The sequence below is a fragment of the Saccopteryx bilineata genome, chromosome 2, assembly GCF_036850765.1.
Source record: "Saccopteryx bilineata isolate mSacBil1 chromosome 2, mSacBil1_pri_phased_curated, whole genome shotgun sequence".
NCBI classification, from domain to species: domain Eukaryota; kingdom Metazoa; phylum Chordata; class Mammalia; order Chiroptera; family Emballonuridae; genus Saccopteryx; species Saccopteryx bilineata.
This window is the reverse complement of record NC_089491.1, coordinates 260,220,814-260,239,340: the sequence shown is the minus strand read 5'-3', so window position 1 is coordinate 260,239,340 and position 18,527 is coordinate 260,220,814. Positions and strand designations below refer to the sequence as shown.

The 18,527-nt window shown below is 48.9% G+C and overlaps 1 protein-coding gene across 3 annotated transcripts; it reads left to right on the top strand.

Annotated features, from left to right (window-relative positions):
• The first annotated feature begins 2,494 nt into the window (after nt 1-2,494).
• Nucleotides 2,495-10,370, top strand: CRYBA4 (crystallin beta A4). 3 transcript variants are annotated; one of them, XM_066255038.1, is made up of 6 exons: nt 2,495-2,559; nt 3,155-3,205; nt 3,861-3,979; nt 6,227-6,368; nt 7,915-8,057; nt 10,025-10,370. In XM_066255038.1, exons 2-6 carry the CDS (start codon nt 3,167-3,169, stop codon nt 10,170-10,172), a joined length of 591 nt encoding a protein of 196 aa, XP_066111135.1. In that variant the 5' UTR covers nt 2,495-2,559; nt 3,155-3,166; the 3' UTR covers nt 10,173-10,370. The 3 variants fall into 3 exon arrangements, with proteins under 3 accessions (XP_066111135.1, XP_066111134.1, XP_066111133.1); XM_066255037.1 differs by lacking the exon at nt 2,495-2,559 and adding an exon at nt 2,577-2,601; XM_066255036.1 differs by lacking the exon at nt 2,495-2,559 and adding an exon at nt 2,696-2,805.
• The last annotated feature ends 8,157 nt before the right edge of the window (nt 10,371-18,527 follow it).

The window sequence follows — 18,527 nt, the reverse complement described above, 5'->3', positions numbered from 1 at the left end:
TAGAGTGGGCCCTTGATCCATTTGGGGGGACTAAATGGTCACAGTAGATCATAGTGGAAGGTGAGGTACAGAGGGAAATAGGAAAACTGAGATGGGGAGAGAGAAGTGAAGACACTGATTGGGAGAAGTGTAGAGTGACAGAAAGGTAATGGAGACAGAAATACAGAGGGGACAGGGAAGGGTCAGACAGTAAAGGAGAGACAGGAAAGAGACAGAGAGACAGACACAATAGAGCAATAGACTCAGAACAATAGAACAGATACCAGAAGTCCTAGTGTCCAGTTCCCACATTTCCCCAGTGGAGAGACTGAGCCCAGGTAGAATAAGGAACTTCAACAAGGTCACATGGCCACAGCAGAGCTAGGCCTGAAGGGACCCAAAGGAACTGCTGAGCCAGGTGGGCCTGCAGTCTGACTCCCCAGCCCCAGATGGGCTATGGGGCGAGGGGGATTGCTTAGGTTCCTGCTTCTTCTGCAGAGGTCCGGGGACCCCCATTCCCTCTGGAGCCCCGCTCTGCCTTGAGATCACTGTGGCCTTGGACAGCCGTTTTCTGTCCCTCCACTTCACCCAGCACCCCCTCACTCCCCAGGTGCTCCCTCAGTCTTTTATCCTGGGACAAGGTCTGGGAGGCAGGCAAGGACGCAGGATGGGACAGCCACTGGAACGGGGCCAAGATACATAGATGGTGGGGGGTCACCCACAAGCCTGGGCTTCAAGGCCAGGCCGTCTGGGGCAGTTTCCTGTCTCCCGTGGTCATGGGGCTTCCTGCCAAAGAGTAGGTGCAGAGGTGGGGGATAGCCCCCCCATGCTGGGGGGCTCCATTCTGACCTGACTTCTGTAATTCTCACTATGATGGTGGGGACTCTTGCAGATGAGAAAACAGATGCAGTTCCCTCCCCCTTCTCTCAGCCTGTTTGCTCATTTGTGAAATGGAATTGGAAAGTCACATCTTTTTAACTCCAGACCAAAGCTCTTAAAACTATGTACTATGAATAATGATTTAATAGCAATCATGTTTATTCTTTGCGATGATGATGGCAATGATGATGGAGGCACAGAATACCTTTTGTGTTCCAAGAGCGGTTCACGTGTAATTCTCGTTTCCCCTCACCATACCTTTCTCTCTTAGGCCAAGCCAATTTACCTTGTTGTACCCACTTTACACATGAGGAAACTGAAGCTCGGAGAGATGAAGTAACACGCTCATGGTTACCCAGCCAGCAGGAGCAGGATGCAAACCCAGGCAGTCTGGCTGCAGAAGCCGCATTCTTAGTCTTTCATCTTCAAGGCAACCCTTCACTAAAGTCATGCATTTGATGGGCTGCTTTTAACTGAGCCCTCCCAGTGGGACAAATGTTGCCACTTACTTTATAGGCCGTGGGCTGAGATCGGACATCCTCCAGGTCACCCCAGATGTTTATAGAGGCAGAACTGGATTTCACCTAGAATTGTCTGGTCTCTGCTGTGCTCTTTCCCACGCTGTGAGAGTCCCCTGTTAGGTCAAATGAGAAGGTGGGAGGGTGGGAAGAGGAACTGGATGGAGCCAGCAGGCCCTGTGCAAAGAGGTGGCCTCTGCACAACGCCACATATTGTTGCTACATGGGAATGCAGGTCAACTTTCCAATCTCTGAAGACAGTTTCTAAATCTGGACTTTTCTGTGGAACTTCCAGGCTTTTATAACCAGATGAAAAATTTAAGAGTGTTTTTTTTTTTTTTTAACAGACTAGGTCAAAGAAATCATGCCCAAAGTGAATTCAACAAACCCTGGCTATTTGGCAGGTGAGCTACAGTTTACAAAGCATGTTGGCACCCACCACCTCTTTTATTCTGCACACAGAGCCATCTGACCATCCCTTTGGGCTTCGTGGACCCTGGAGGCCCTGGCCTAGCCCACCTTTCCTGCCTGGTTCTCTTTGCTCCCCTTCAGGGACCCTGAGCTCCAGCCCTTTCTCGTACACACATACCACGTTCCCACTTCCGTACTTTTGCTTAGAAAATAATTTTCTTCCATCTCACATTGTGCAAATTCTCCTTACCCTTCAGAGTCTAGTTTAAACACCACCTCCAAGAGGAAGCCTACCCTGATTGCCCCTGCTGGAAGAGGAAGAGGTATAGGCATTTGTCAAATGTTCATTCTGTGCCAGGCATGTGACATAACATCACAACAACCCAGTGATGTTTATTCTTGTCCCATTTTATAGGTAGAAACTGAGGGAAAATGACCTACTGCTGGAAAGAACCAAGTTTGTGGACTCCTCGTCCAGTGCTCATTCTCCTGCTCCAGTCAGGGGTCCCACGGAACTGATTAAAGGCTGACCTTCCTCCTCTTGCCTCCTTTGTGGCTAATCCCTGAGGGAGGCCACGTGTCCCTTTCCCTCCCAGCTGAAGCCCATGGTGCTGACACCTCTCTACTGGGACTTCAGCCAGGGCTGCCTTTTGTTTTTGCCGCTTACTTGCTGAGTTGGGGCTTTGTCTCCCAGAGGCCCTCTCCCCTCCCTGCCTATAAGAGCCTGACCTTGGCTGGTCCCAGGTCTGGCATATTCTGTGGGTCTGTCTCGGTAAGTCCCAGGCTTGGAGAAGGGGTAGGATCTAAGCTCTGAGTAAGTATCCTGAGGGGAAGGGGAACCCAGGTCCCCAATCCTGGGGACATCATTATGTCATCCTGCCTGTCTTCCTCATCTTCACCTAGGCCCGGCTCAGACATCAAGACTAGTACCTGCTACCGTGGCTCAGAAACAAAATTACTCTTGTATTCTACAAGAGTTGCTTCAATTTCCACCATGCGAGTCACCTGTTGGGTTCAGGTGCTGTCTTTGGGAGGCTTTCTTCAGATGGGCACCTTGGCACTTGCCAGGGCGATGCATTCCCCCCTACCCCAGCAGCCATAGAAAAATTTCCAAAGTGAGGAGAGAAAACAGCACAGATCGGGTTCAGAGGCAATGAGACCCAGGGCGTGTGAGTTTTGAGATGGTGAAAGGAAGAAAGCAAAGAAGATGGTGTTGGGAAGGAGAGGAGCTGGCCAGAGCTGCACTGTGCCCCTAGCCCAGGCACATCTGGACTTCATCTGGAGCCCTATCTTGCTTAATCTAGATGTCAGTGCCAAGGAAGATAGCACAGTCAAGGCTAAGGTTCTCCTGTTCTCTTCTCGTGTAGGAACGGAGCAATATGACCTTGCAATGCACCAAAACAGCGGGACACTGGAAGGTAGGAAGAGGCATGGGTGGTGTCTGGAAAGTGGGGTACAGGTCACACTCAGCTCCAGGAGACACCCCCCGACCTTCATTGAACCCCACCTCACACCTGGGGTCATTGTGAGGGCCCATTTTACAGAGGATGGAATCAATGGTCAAAGAGGAGAAGGGACTTAGCCGAGGTCCCAGACAGGGCCCTGAACTGAACTTGGGTCTTCTGGCCTCCCAATTTAACCATTACACTCTCTGGCAGAGGTAGCAAACTGGTGATTGCACAGTCTTTGGGCACGATTTCTTTAACCTACTCTTTGTTTATAACAAAATAGAAAAGAAAAACCTTTACAACTGTTATCTGCTTATAAAAACTTGGAAGGTCCACAGAAAAGCCCAGATTTAGTGATTGTCTTCAGAAATCAGAACGTTGGTTGCATTCCCATGTAGCAACAATAGGGGGTGCTGTGCAGAGTCCACCTATTTACGCAGGGCCTGTGCGCTCCAGTTCCTGCCAGCCCTCACCCTCCTTACCTGTCTGGGCACTGGAGGCATATGAGTTTGCAATCCCACTTTATCTGTCCTGCCTCATCCTGAGTCGTGAGGTGAACTCCTAACCCCTCCCTCTTCCCCCATAGGACTCTGATGTATGTCTCCACCTATTCTCTCTGTCATAGATTGTGGTGTGGGACGAGGAGGGCTTCCAGGGCCGGAGGCATGAGTTCACCACTGAGTGCCCCAGCGTGCTGGAACTTGGCTTTGAGACTGTGCGATCTTTGAAAGTGCTGAGTGGAGCGTGAGTCCAGGGGTGGGGTGAGAGGGGATGGGACTTTTAGATGTTTTAAGCCTTATCTTCCCAGGCTGAACTTCCCCGTGGGTCTGAAGCTCTGGGGAGTGTGCAGGACGGCCTTGTAAGGCTATGTGCACTGCCCAAAGGTAGGGGGCGCCATTGACACAGATCCTGCCCACCGAAAGAGACAACACTCCAGGCGCTGACCTTGAGAATGCAGGGCCCGGACTGAAAAGCCCCACTTGGGCATACATAGAAAAGTAACATCATTTGCCCCAAACAGAAGAAAACTATAAAAATATAGTTTTAAAAAAAGAAGCTATTAACCTTTAGTTGAATATTGTTGCTTGACTGACTCTCTGAGCAAATGTTTATGTTTCTAAAGAGAGATTGATGAGATGTAGAAAGGTGTTAAGAACACACCAATACCATACTGAGACATTTTAGACCAGCATCCTTCAGTAGAACTTCCTGCAGTGATAAAAATATTGTACATCTTTACTGTAGGTTTTGGAACCAGGGGCCATGTATGACCATGGAGAGCTTGAAATGTAGCTAGTGTGAGTGACTAAAGGCTTGATGTTAATTTTTTTAAGTTTAAATTTAATTGGCAACATGTGGCTAATGGCTACTTTATTGGTCAGAAGTTTTTAGAAGGTTGGAAAGTATAGTGTGTCCGTAAAGTCATGGTGCACTTTTGATCGGTCACAGGAAAGCAACAAAAGACGATAGAAATGTGAAATCTGCTCCCAGTTTCTGTAGGATGATGTGGCAGCATGTGCACATGCGCAGATGATGACGTAACACCGTGTATGCGGTGGAGCAGCCCACGGCCATGCCAGTTGAGATGTGGATGGTAGGAAAGTTCAGTGTGTTCTGTGGCTCACTAAATTCAAATCCGTGACCAAAGTGCAACGTGAATATCAGCACGTTTATAATGAAGCGCCACCACATAGGATAACATTACTCGGTGGGATAAGCAGTTGAAGGAAACCGGCAGTTTGGTGGAGAAACCCTGTTCTGGTAGGCCATCAGTCAATGACGAGTCTGTAGAGGCTATACAGGATAGCTACTTAAGGCACCCTAAAAAATCTGTGCATGAGCCCACATCGAACTGCACTGAATAGGTATGAAACTGGGAGAGTTTTCCTTTTATTTGGTGCAGATTTCACATTTCTATCGTCTTTTGTTGCTTTCCTGTGACCGGTCAAAAGTGCACCATGACTTTACGGACACACTGTAGATTGAAAGGAGACCAATGTTGTCTCCATATGGTTCGGAGTCATTTCACGCTATGCCTGTGACTGAAGGCCGCTGAAGGTCGTCTTGGGTGGTATTTATGCATTTCACACTAAGGTGAACACTCTTTTAGCTTCTGCATCGTACAGGCAGGGAACTGGGGCTCAGATGGGAACAATGACCTGTCCAGGAATATGTCCATCAGGCCAACCAATTAGGCCAGAAAGGAGACAACAAGCTCAGATAGAATCAGACAATATGTTACTTAACATAGACAGCAAGTGTCAGCATGGTGTCAGCCTCCTGTGTCTGTCCCTTGCTCCATAAAATGGCACCAAAGCAACAGGGGCCATATGACAGCAAAAATGGTGGGCACTCTGCTGCTGGGGGGCCACTCCATGCTCCAGCTATAGTCTATGCTGTACCCTACAGGGTGGCAAGGTAGAAAGTCCCATGTCTCATGGGAACCAGAGAGGCCGATGGGCACTGCCTCGTGGAAGCCTTCCTCTGGACAGGGAGATGGGCGACACTTGGCCTATGGCAGTTGCTTACAAGAATGCTCCCCACGTTCTCAGAGGAATAACATAGAATCCCACCAAGGCTCAGGTTAGCTGGGGGCTGAGCCTTGCCTACATGACTAGACAAAGTTGTCAGGTAGCTGCATGGAGCAGTCTCTTTTCCTATGGAACACACAGCAAGTCAGTGGGCTGCGAAACTCTAAACTTGATTTCTCTACCTCCACATGATTGACACCTGGAGCTGTATAATTCTTTATTTTGATGGGGGCTGTCATGTTCTTTGAAGGATGTTAAGCAATATCTCTGGCCTCAATCCACTCAATGCCATTTGCAAACACACCTTCCTCTCTCCTCCCAGTATCACAGCTAAAAATGTCTCCGGGCTTTGTTGACTGCCTCCCTAGGGGGCAGAGTCACCCCTGCACGATAACCATTGATCTAGAACTCAGGGTGAGGGGTCTTTTAATCTTTTGTGCTCTCGACTCTCTGTCCACAGGTGGGTGGGCTTTGAGCACGCTGGCTTCCAAGGGCAGCAGTACGTTCTGGAGCGGGGCGAGTACCCATGCTGGGACGCCTGGAGTGGCAATACGTCCTACCCTGCTGAGAGGCTCACCTCCTTCCGGCCGGTGGCCTGTGCTGTGAGTCTAGCTATCCTGCCTCCTCTCAGGGAGGCCTGCACCCCCTCCGGGGATGGGGGGCGGGTGGTTCTTGGGAACTGGATGTCCCAGAGTTCAACTGCTTATGTCCGTTCTTCAAGCTGTGGGACATGCAGTCCCTCCTGTCTCTGAGCCTCGTTTTTTTTTCATCTTGAAATGCGGTCCTCATACTTATGTTGTGGGGAAGAAGAATGTTTAGCATCTGGCCAGAACCCACCACAAACACTCCACCCATCGCAGCTTTGGTTAGGATATGAGCAGACCCCCGAATACTTTGTGTCTCCTTTTTATGATTCATGGCCAAGGGTGCCACAGATGGTCAGGCAAGGTGGGGAGGAAGGGCTCTATTTCCTGTTCCCGATTAAGGATCAAAGTTCCTGATTTTATATTTTAGCTGCTGTTTATGGAGTACGGGTGGAGGTGGGCATTATTATCCCCATCTTATGGATGAAAAACACTGAGGCTCTGAGAGGTGTATTTTTCTTTCCTTCTAAAACAACTTTTATTGATTTAAAATCACACAAGGCACACATATTTATCATCTAAAATTCAGGAAAAACCCTGATATGGCAGAATAAGAAAATAAAAATTATTCATACCCACACCTCTGAGACAGAAGTCCACTGTTTACAGTGCTAGAGATGTCAAAATCTATGTCTATATCTATATATCTATACACACATATAATTTTGTTCCAAAAATTAAATGCTAAGAAACCAAAGGCTTGGAAACCAGCTTCTGTCACTGGGCAAATATATCACAGTGATCCTCTCAGGTGATTAAATCTAATTTATAACATCACTTTCCACAGCTCCTTAGAATTCTGTTTTGTGAATGGGATCATTTATTCATTCATTCCACAAATGGCCCAGGGCTTGTGCCAATACAGGGACCCAGGGTGGACACTGACAGATGCAAACCCTGCTTTCACACAGTCGGCAACTTTGGGTTTCATTTAGTCCTCAAAAAAGAATTCTGAAAAGCAGATGTGGCTAGTTTCATTTTATAGATTTGGAAACAGGCTCAGAAATGTTGTGTGACATGTCTAAGCTCAGTCAGCTGGTAAGTGGAGGACAGGATTTGAACCCAGATCTCTGTATCCTTCTCTAAATCACAGTGCAATGTCATCCCTGTTGTTGGATAGTCAAGTTGAACTTTTTCTTTTCTTTTTTCTTTCCTTTCCATTTCTTTCTTCCTTCCTACCTGCCTCCCTTTCTCTCTCCTTTCCCTCCCTCCCTCCCTTCGTTTTTTCCTTCCTTCCTTCCTTCCTTCCTTCCTTCCTTCCTTCCTTCCTTCCTTCCTTCCTTCCTCAACAAGGCACATTTGTCCCATGATTATTTTTGTGCAAATTTCTGGAAGGTCAAACGGACTACCGCTTGTAAGGTTTCTGGTGTCTGTCATCTTATTGCCCTTTCCAAAGGTTTGCAAGAAAGACTGATTTGAAAGACAAGGGCGGGGCAGGGGCGGACAGCAGAGGCTCCTGGGATTCCAACGCCTGATGGTCTGACCCTGTTCCCTGTGCTGGCAGAACCACCGTGACGCAAGGCTGACCATCTTTGAGCAAGAGAACTTCCTGGGCCGGAAAGGAGAGCTGAGTGATGACTATCCCTCCCTCCAGGCCATGGGGTGGTGTGGCAATGAAGTGGGCTCCTTCCATGTCCAATCAGGGGCGTAAGTGGATCTAACCTCTCTCTGGCAGGGAAAGAGACGATGTTGGGAGTGTTGGGGACACTTTCCGTGACAACTGTGTGCTGGGGACTTTGAGGCTTTGGAGCCCATATGAGTTCGGGGGTCTGCTCATATCCTAACCAAAGCTGTGATGGGTGGAGTGTTTGTGGCGGGTTCTGGCCAGGAAGACACTGAAGCACAGGGAGCTTTCAGGCAGAATTTCTGGAATTGCAAGCAATGCACACCAAAATTAAACTGATATTAATCCCAAAGGATATTACTGGCCCCTGTAATTAGCTTCAGGCACAGCTAGATCCAGGTGCTTTTTTTTTTTTTTTTTTGTATTTTTCTGAAGCTGGAAACGGCGAGAGACAGTCAGACAGACTCCCGCATGCACCCAACTGGGATCCACCCGGCACGTCCACCAGGGGCGATGCTCTGCCCACCAGGGGGCGATGCTCTGCCCCTCTGGGGCGTCGCTCTGCCGCGACCAGAGCCACTCTAACGCCTGGGGCAGAGGCCAAGGAGCCATCCCCAGCGCCTGGGCCATCTTTTCTCCAATGGAGCCTCAGCTGCAGGAGGGGAAGAGAGAGACAGAGAGGAAGGGGGGGGTGGAGAAGCAAATGGGCGCTTCTCCTGTGTGCCCTGGCCGGGAATCGAACCCGGGTCCCCTGCACGCCAGGCTGATGCTCTACCGCTGAGCCAACCGGCCAGGGCCAAGATCCAGGTGCTTTAACAGGGATCTTTCTCCCTCTCTTGCTCTGCCCGCCTCAGAGTGGCAATATTCTTAGGCCAGCTCTTACCATGTGAAGGTACAATAGTAGCTTTATCCTTATATTTCAGCCAAAGTTTCCAGGAAAGATTCTTAGTGGTCCAACTTTGGTCATGTGTTCAACTCTGAACCAATCACCATGCCCACAGTCATCGGGTGTTCTGATTGGCTAGTCCTGGTCACAGGCTCACTGCCAGAGTGAGCATTTTCCCACACTGGCTGAGAGGTGGAGGGGTGACAGGGTCTACCACTGGAACAGCAGAGAGTGCATGGCCAGCCTGAACCCAAAGGTGGCTCAAGCAACTTGCTCCAAGTCCAACAGCAGGTAGGTGACTGAGTTCCAGCTTCAAGCTCAGGGCTGACTCACCCTTTCCACCCTTTTGACATAGGAGATGGCAGGTGAAGGCTGAGGGGGGAGATACTCAGTTAGGGAGGGCAGGTGAGCCACCTTCTGACATGCCCTTTGGCTCCCGGTAGGCAGGGGTGAAGGTAGGAGGTAGGTGAGGTAGGGTTTTTGTTTTTAACATTTTTTTTTAGACTTCACCAGAGAATTATGTTGTTTGAGACTAGGATGGACCTCCTGTGATCCTTGAGTCTACTTCTCTCTTACAGAAAGGGAAATGGAAGCTCAGAAAAATGAGATGGCAAATTTTGTCCAGTCCTGGACAGCATAGGGGTCAATGAATTGAAAGAACAATAGTCCATTTCTTGGAAGTACCTCAGGGCAAGGATGGACGGGGAAAGAAGAAGCCTCCCGGTTCATTCATCAAGCATCATTGAGCCCCTCCTCTGTTCCAGGCACTGTGTTAGGCACTGGAGATAACAGTGAACGAGGCACACACACCCCTGTACCCAGGAGCTTACTGGATGTTGAGGAGGGGGAGATTTTACAAATAATCTGTTAATTACCTAAGTGACTGTGGCCTAATTTGGGAAACGGCTCAGACCACCCTGATGAAGTGATGATTGAGCTGAGACCTGAAGGATAAATACAACTTGGCTGGACAAAGAATGGCTGGAATGGTGTCGTTAGCAGAGGGAACAGCATGGGGAAAGGCAGAGTGGTGGAAAGAGCCAGACACATTCTGGGCACTGAAGGAAGGTCAGGATGGATGGCTGGAATGTGACTGCCCCTGTCTCGATCACCATGCCCGTGCCTCCTCTTTAGGGTAACAATCTGCCTCTTCCCTTTCCCCAGCTGGGTTGGCTCGCAGTTCCCGGGCTACCGAGGTTTTCAGTACGTGCTGGAGTGTGACCACCACTCAGGTGACTACAAGCACTTCCGGGAGTGGGGCACTCATGCCCAGACCTTCCAGGTGCAGAGTATCCGCAGGATCCAACAGTGAGCAGGAGGACCGGCGCCAGCATTGAACCCCGTGCTCGTGGGGAACAGAGGAGCTGTGGGAGCTGCTAGCGCTCTTTTCTCTGCCCCCCCCACCCCACCCCCATAACTCTAGTGAACCCAGGACCCACGTGAGTCAGTGAGCGCAGGCAGTACCAACAACTAAAAGTAATAAAGTAATAAACAAAAGGTCTGGTGTTAACTGCACTTCGATTTTATGAATTCTTTTAAAGAACCAATGTTTACCTTTGTTAATTTCCCCAATCCTTTCTGTTTTATTTCACAGGATTTTGCTCTTTAATATTTTTTTCCTTCTGCTGACTCCGGGGTTACTTTATTTTTGTTTTTCTAGCTTTTAAAGGCTAGACTGTTGAGTCACTAACTTTAGTCCCCTGCCTCCCCCCATATGGTCATTTAGAGTTACAAATGACTAATGCTGCTTCCTACCAATTATAATTTGGTGTGTTTTCATTAGCATTCAGTTTGAAATTTTCGTTTCCCTTGTGATTTTTTTTCCTCTAAATACTTGGGATTTTTCTAGATATTTTATTGTTTTTGATTTGTTATTTCAGTCCATTGACATCAGAGGACAAACTCAAGATTTCAATAATCTGGAACAAGTTGAGACTTATTTGATGGCCCAGTACATGGTCTATTTAAAAAAATATTTTTTAATGTTTTATTTTAATTAAATTTATTGGGATAGATTCAGGTGTGCAACTCAATCTAACACCATCTGCATCATGTGACACCCCCCCCCAAGTAAAGTTTCTTTCTTCTCCATCTTCCCACCCTTTGCTGACCTCCACTGCCCCTCAGTCCCCTTTCCCTCTGGCTGTTACCACTTTGTTGTCTGTGTCTCCATGTTATTTTTGATAGACTTGAAAATTATCTGAATTCTGCAGTTATTGGGTATAGTGTTTTGGAAATGTTGATTAGGTCAAGTTAATTGACAGTGTTGATTAGAGATTTCTTCTATATCTTTGCTAATTCTTTTTTTTTATCCATTACTGAGAGAGGGCTGTTAATAGCTCTCACTATGATTTGAATTTTTCTGTTCCCTTTAGTTTGCTCCACTTTTCTTTCTGATTTCTTTTCTTCAAGGATTTGATGCTCTGTTATTCAATGCACATATATTTATTTTTGCTGTTTTTCAAATACAGTGCTACCTTGAGATACGAACAGACCAACATACAATATATTTTTTTAAAGATACAAGCTGCGACTCGGTTCGTATTTTTGTTTGAGATCCGAGCAAAATTCTGAGATATGAGGCGTGATTCAGGAAGCTGCCGCTAGTTGGCGCGTTGGTGCACGAGTCCAGTATCGGCAGTTTGATACACGAGTGGACTTACTTCCGAGCTCGGTTACAGAACGAATTAAATTCGTATCTCAAGGTACCACTGTAAATTGTTCCTAGCTTGTGTTTTTGAAAGTCATGCATAAAGAGAGCCAGTTCTCTCCCCTAGCAGAACTCCTATTTCTCCCCCCACTCCCAACCTTCTCTCTCTCAAACACGACCCTGGATATCTTCTGCCCTCCAAAGAGAGTCTTTGAAACAAAGAAATAAATTCCCATTCCACTTGCAGTCTGAGTGGAAAGATCATATTTATTCTCATTCTCTCTCTCTCTCTCTCTCTCTCTCTCTCCCCTCTGCTCCTGACTCTCCCCTGGTTCTTTGTTATATAGATTATCTTTAACAGTCATAAGCTGCCTGGCTCTTTTTCCGCACTACCTTCCTCTACCATAAATGTGTCTCGTGGAAACAGGAAGGAGTGGGGCTCCGAATAGCCTGCTAGCGAAGATAACATTATCTGGCTCAGGAAAGAGAAAGATGTGCTTAGAAACATTTGCACTTAATTTTTAACCCCTCATTGAATCATCCCATTCATTCAAATGATCGTCTGTCTGGCATTTACTGTGCACCAGGCCCTGGGCAATGGTAAGCAAGACACACATAGTTCTTTCTCTGACCCAGGTGGACGGGGAAGGCAGACGTCTATGTGGATTGCAATATCCTGTGATAGAAGCTGCGGTGGGGGGAGCGTGGAGGCAGTAGGGCTGCAAGAGGTAAGAATGGGCCTGGGACTGATGATGGTGGAGACTGAGAGGCCGATTCTCCTTGGGCCTTATCTTATCTTGAGTGTCTCCTCTGAACTGCATCCCTGACTTTCTAACTGCTCACCCCACTGGTGCACAGCTTGGACAGAATCCACTCAAACTGAAATTAAGCTTTTCCAGCTGTTCAGGCCAAACTTTAGGAATAATCTATAACTCTTTTTTTTCACACCTCACAATCCAATCTATTGGCAAATTCTGCTGACTATACCTTCAAAATGTACCAGGATCTAATCACTATCACCATGCTCGTTGCTACCACACTGCTCCAAGCCACCCCCTCCCCTCTCCCTCTCACGGTCCCCCTGCTTCTATCTTTGCCTATGAATAATTTATTCTTCATGCAGCAGTCAGAGTGGTCCTGTTATAAATGTAAGGTGGGCCCGGGCTGGGTAGCTCAATTGGTTGGAGTGTTACCCTGATATGCCAAGGTTGTGGGTTCGATCTCTGGTCAGGGCACATACAAAAATCAACCACTAAATGCATAAATAAGAACAACAAATTGAAGTCTCTATCTTTCTGAAAAAAAAAGAAAGAAAAAAAGGGTGGATCTCGTCACTCCCCTGCTCAAAACCTTCCCACATGTCCCATTTTTCTCTAAGAAACAAAAAAATATTTTTCCTAGTCTGATGAGGCTGTCCTCCTTTTAAAGAGTTGAGAAAGTAGCCCTTCACACTTTAGTATGAACAACTAGGGAAGCATCTCATCTACCATAGGAAAGCCTTGGATCCTTGAGGACAAAGTCAGCAATATTTTCTGAATGGAAGACTGAATGAATGAGGAAACCTCATTGGAATTTCGTAGCAGCCCTGTTCAAAACCAGCTGCAGTCGGAGCCAAGAGTGAGGCCGGTGACCATAATAAATGAGACCCCAGATGTGTGATGATGGCTGGAGTGACAGGCAATAAAGAAACAATTTGTCAGGGGCGATTTTGGGAAAGGAGGAAAGAGAGCGTGAAATTATTTTTTATATCTTGCCAGGAGACCAATTTTCCTAGGTTATAAAAGAAAGGGAACTTGAATTATTGATGGTATTTGTTCAGAAGTAAGTGGAAAGCATAGAACACCCATCATCCAGAACACCACACTCAGCCAACAGCACTGATCCTGGGGAGGGGGGGCTCAGAATCCCAAACCAATGTCCTCTCGGCCCAGAGAGGGGAAGGGGCCTGGTCAGGACACAGCAAACATGGTCCGTATTGTTGCCTCATCCAGCCTCATCCCCCAGCTCTCATACTTGGGGTGGACAGGATGGTACAGAAGGTGACCACAGTTTGGAGCTGCGCACCCTGGGTCTGAATCCAGAACCCTGAGTTGTTTGGATTGGGTGACTTTTGGGGGGCTTCTCTGCCTCAGTTTCTCCACCTCTTTAAGGAGGGGCTGTTTCAGGGGTCAAGGAAATGGAAAAGGGGCTGTGAAAAATAAGATATAACATCACGGGAGGCTTCTCTTCCTTCTTCTTCTTCCTCCCTCTCTGGTCGCCTCTGCCTGTCTGTCCCGTTCTTTCTCCCATCCACATGCTCCTCTCACTGCTGCCTCACTGAGTCACTGCCCCAGGAGCAAGAGCCCTGTGACAATGACGTAGGCAGACACGGGCACATAAAAGGAAAGGAACCAGAGTAGAGGGGGTGAAGTTGAAGATCTTACACTTGGGTGTGCTTATGAGAGGGAGGGAAGAAAGGAGGGAAGGAATAAGGGAAAAAAGAGGAGTGAGGAGAAAGGAAGAGAAAGAGGGAGATGTTTTTTCCTGCATATCCTTCGAGAACAGCTGCTTGGAACACCTATGATTACTAACAAAGACCAAAGCACTGGTGGTTCCTCCTGTAATCACAGCTCATTGCCACAGCCCCTGTAGAAAGGAGAAACAGCGTTCATTGAGTGTCTCCTGTGCGTTGGGTACAGGGCCAAGCACTCACACATCCATTATGCCCCAGCCTTCAGCTGTCAGAGGGAAGGCCCATGTCCCCCACCTTGCTGCTGCCTAACAGCTAAATGAACAAGGGAGGCCCCCACCTGGCCGGGGAGGGGGTTGGGGTGGGGTGGGAATGGGGATGAGTCTTGCACAAGCCTGAGCTGTGGGTGGTGAATCTCCACCCATCCCTACTTCCTGGGGCCTCTGTTTACAGTTGCCATAATTACAAGATTAACGGAAGGGAAATATCTCCCAGGTGGGGAGGCCCTTCCTTTTCCTGCCAGGTGCTCATGAACCTTTTCTTGACAAAATGCCAGGGAGGATGGCCTGGGAGTCCTGACAGTTTCCTCCCAGAGGGGGCAGTCTGCCTTTTGAAGACCCAGGGGTCTTCAGCAAGCATCTTCTGGGAGAAATCCCAGTTTTAGTTTAGGGACCCCTGTCCTCACTTCTCTGAGTCAATGCGTCCGAAGGGGTTGACCTGCCCTGATTTGCGAGGTGAGGATATGACCCGGGTCTGGATGATAAACGTCACCACGACTGGGCCAGGGATAGGCACATGACCCAATTTAAGCCAATGAGAGTCACCGCTGGAATTTTGGTTGGAACCATCTGGAAAGAGCTCTCCACGTGCCGGACTTGTGAAGTGATAGGGTGTAAGCTTGGAACTTGCCACCAAACGCAGTTTGGAATCACAACCAATGTAGGGGAAAGCAGAGGCCAGAACGGAGAGAACAGTCTACCCATCCCAACATGTGGACTGACGCCCGTGTGCTTTCTATCACATAGACCAAAACACCCTCTCCCCACTTTTTATTTTTTGGCTTAAGATATTTAAGATGGGTTTCTGTCATTTATATCTGAGAAAGTCCTGACTCTACTCCCCTAAGCCCACCAAGGACACAAAGAGCTTACCACTTCCCCTCCTTTCCCCAACTTGGGGCCCTGTAGCTTTTCTTTCCAGGAAGGTGGCCCCCTTTTCCCCTTCTACACAGGTCAGAAGCTCTTAGTCTTTCATCTTTTGACTGCATGATCACTCTCCATCCCTGTCTCAATTTTTTCTTCCTCCTACAGATGTATTCACCCCCTTGCTCAGATGAGAAGACAGGTGGGGAGAGGCAAGTTGATGTGCTCAGGTTGGCACAGAGAATACGGGACTGCTGAATCTCTATTCAGGGTTCTTCCTTCTAGCCCCCCATGGGTGATTCTGCCGAACATGAGGCTGATTTCTTTGTTGAGAAGTTCATTCAAAAGCTTTGCACCAACTTGTTGCTACCCTGGCCCTCCCATTACCTGGCCGCTGCTCAGGTGCACACGTCGCCTCCCATTCTAAGAAACCTCCTCCGGAGACTTGCGCCGCACTGCCACCTGGTGGTAATAAAAAATACACCCTCCAAGGTGCTGTCAGAAAATTGTCCCGGGGGCCCTGGGAGAAGGGCGGATGAAGAAAGGGATAAATGGGCCAGTTTCTCCGAAATGAGAGATGTGAGATTCCTTCTCTGTTCTTAATTTTTTGCCACAGCCATGTCTCTGTGCATCTAGTTTCTTTCTTCCTTGTAGGAAACTTGTGAAGCTAATTGCGTTCCCTTTTTTCACAGGACGCTCAGAACCAATGTCTACAGGATTATTGGCAACTGGATAGAACTATGTGGCAGGCGTTTGGAACTCAGTTCTTGACTCATATTCCTTTCTCTGGCCCAATTTTTCTATCTTATTTTATATTTAGTCTTCCGCCTAAGCTTAGGTCATCTTTACAACCCACATTAAATTCTTTCTTTTGGGGGAGGGGAAGGGGAGAAAGGACCCTCCCCCCCGCACCTGCTCCATACATTCAGAGTTTGCCAACTTTCTGCAAGCCTCCTGTAAAGTAGGTACGTGACTCCCTGCCTTGCAGGGTTTTGTGCGGGTTTCAGGAGGTGCTCAGTTAATGAGTTCCCACTTTATTTTCCGTCTCAAACGCCCCTCCCCCCCCCATGGCGCTTGGTTGCTTACTTATGGCAGGCAAGGAAGCAAAGGGGATCCTGAAAAGGGGCAACTTTATCCGCACCCAGTCCCACTCTGTGTGCTGCAGGCTGAGCGGATGCCCCTGCTGGAGCGTGGCGCCCTGAGCCCAGCCCCCGCCCGCCTCATGGAGGACTGTTGGCCTCCACAACCCGCTCCGCCTCCTGACTGCAGGCGCGGCAGCATTTCCGGCGGACTTGCAGGGAACCCAGATACATCTCATAAATAAAGAATGTAGTGTGCTGCAGGATGGCTGCGGCATGGTCCTGAGGGGGGTGGGAAGGCTGGGTGAGATGGAGCCACGCGAGGCAGGGAGGACTACCCAGGGGCTGCCGGTCAGGCAGGGGAGCAGGGGGATAATGAGAGCCTGGAAAGGTGTAATGGGACCAGGATGGGATGGGAGCTCCATGAGTCCAGGATCTGAATATAGACTTGGGACTGAATTGGTTCAGACACCTTCTAGCTGTGTCCCTTTAGCCTCAGTTTCCTTATCTGTCAAATGAGGGTGATATCTATACCTGACACCATTGGGCTGTGATAGCTATTTATAACATTTAGCCCGGAATGTGAAACAGAGTAAATGTTCATTAAGTATTATTATTTGGCTCAGACTTCTTTAGCGTCTTTCCCAAGAGCTTTGTGTTGTTTCTGCTATGGAAAGGGGGTACTGAGGGTGGGGTTAGGGCTGCATCTGTGTCTAGGGAGAGAGCCACGGGCTACAGGAATGGGGAGGGAACAGGTAGAGGTCGCCAAGATGACAGGAACAGGTGTTTGGGGCAAGAGACAAAGATGCAATCCCCCATTCACAAGAGCCAGGCATGTCCCTGAAAGGGGACCAAATATCTGTGGCCATTTCAGGGTGGGTGCTTGAAGTATTTGATTGGCTTCTAAAGGACTGGGGACCTTTGGAAGGCAGAAGGATCTGGGCACCTCAGGGGTACTAGGATGAGCCCTACATCATGGCCACATTGGAATAGAGACCATGGGTAAGTCACTTTCCTTCTCTGGATCCCTGTTTCTTCATCTATAGAATGGTTTCTGAGGGGCCTTTCAGAACAGCAGTCTATGACATTTTGTTATTCTTTTCACAAACATACGTTGAAGGCCTCCTGTGAGTTAGACCCTGTGCCAAGCCCTAAGCATGCCATAATGGGAAGACAGAGCAGATTTTTTTCCATGAGGGATCGCACAGATTGGTGGTGGTGGTGGAGGAGTGTGTGTGTGTATGTGTGTGTGTGTGTGTGTGTGTGTGTGTTGCTTGTCTACAACAGACAAGCAAATGAATATATAATCCCAAATAGGAATCAGTTCTGAAAGAGAGTGTCATGGGTCAATAAAGGACTATGTGTAAGTAATGAACTTGACTTTTGCCCCGAGATAATATTTCCTGAAGACAATGAGGCTTGGCTGGGCTTGGCTGGGCTGGGCAGGTGTTGTGTGGCTGGGCAGGAGCTTGGTGAGGGATGAATGTGGAGCCGTCCGCAGGGGCCCTCCTGGGCAGGACCTTGCAGGTAAAGGTAAGGGCTTGCTTTTCATCCTGAGACCAGTGGGACATCTCTGATGGGCTGCGGGCAGGGGAGTGGTAAATTCAGCTTTGCACTTTGAGGATCTTCTGAGTTAGGTGGGGGACAGATTGGAAGGGCCTGGAGTGGAAGCTGGAGGTCCCAGTAGGGGATGGTGGAGGCAGAAGCTACAGTGATGATCACTGGGGTGAGGATGACTTGGTGAAATGTTCAAGAGGGTACATGATTGGGTCTGGGGGTGAAGGAGAGAGAGGGGAGGATGACCTCGATCAGATGAGTGTGTGGGGTCTTTGTAGAGCCTGCTACATGACTTCTCTCCCCCATCCCAATTCCTTCCTGCCCCCTGTCTGGCCCTGCCAGCATCTGCAATTACAGGAAAGGCAGTGAGGCGGGAGGGCTGGGGAAAGGGCCCAGCGGCTGTGCTGGGGGCTGCCACCTGGTCCGCTCTGCTTTTCTCCCGGCAGCGGCAGCAGCAGCAGCAGCAGCAGCAGCAGCAGCAGCAGCAGCGAGAGACTGGAGGGCCACTGCACCTGCTGTGGCTGCTGGGCAGACCAGCAGCAGGTGCGGGCCGTCTGGAGGGGTTCTGCATGCAGATGGATAACGAGACCGGATGGATGAGATCGACACACACTCTGCCCCCCTTCTCTGTTGTCTGGACACAAAAGTGGAGACAAAGGAGCAGCAGGGACGGAGGCCACGGTCACACAGCATGTACATGCTGGAGCCAAAGCTGGCAGGGGGGTGGGGCGAGGCAGGCACTCACAGAACAAAGAGTGCAGGCAGGGGAGGCTCCTGTGACCTCCGGCAT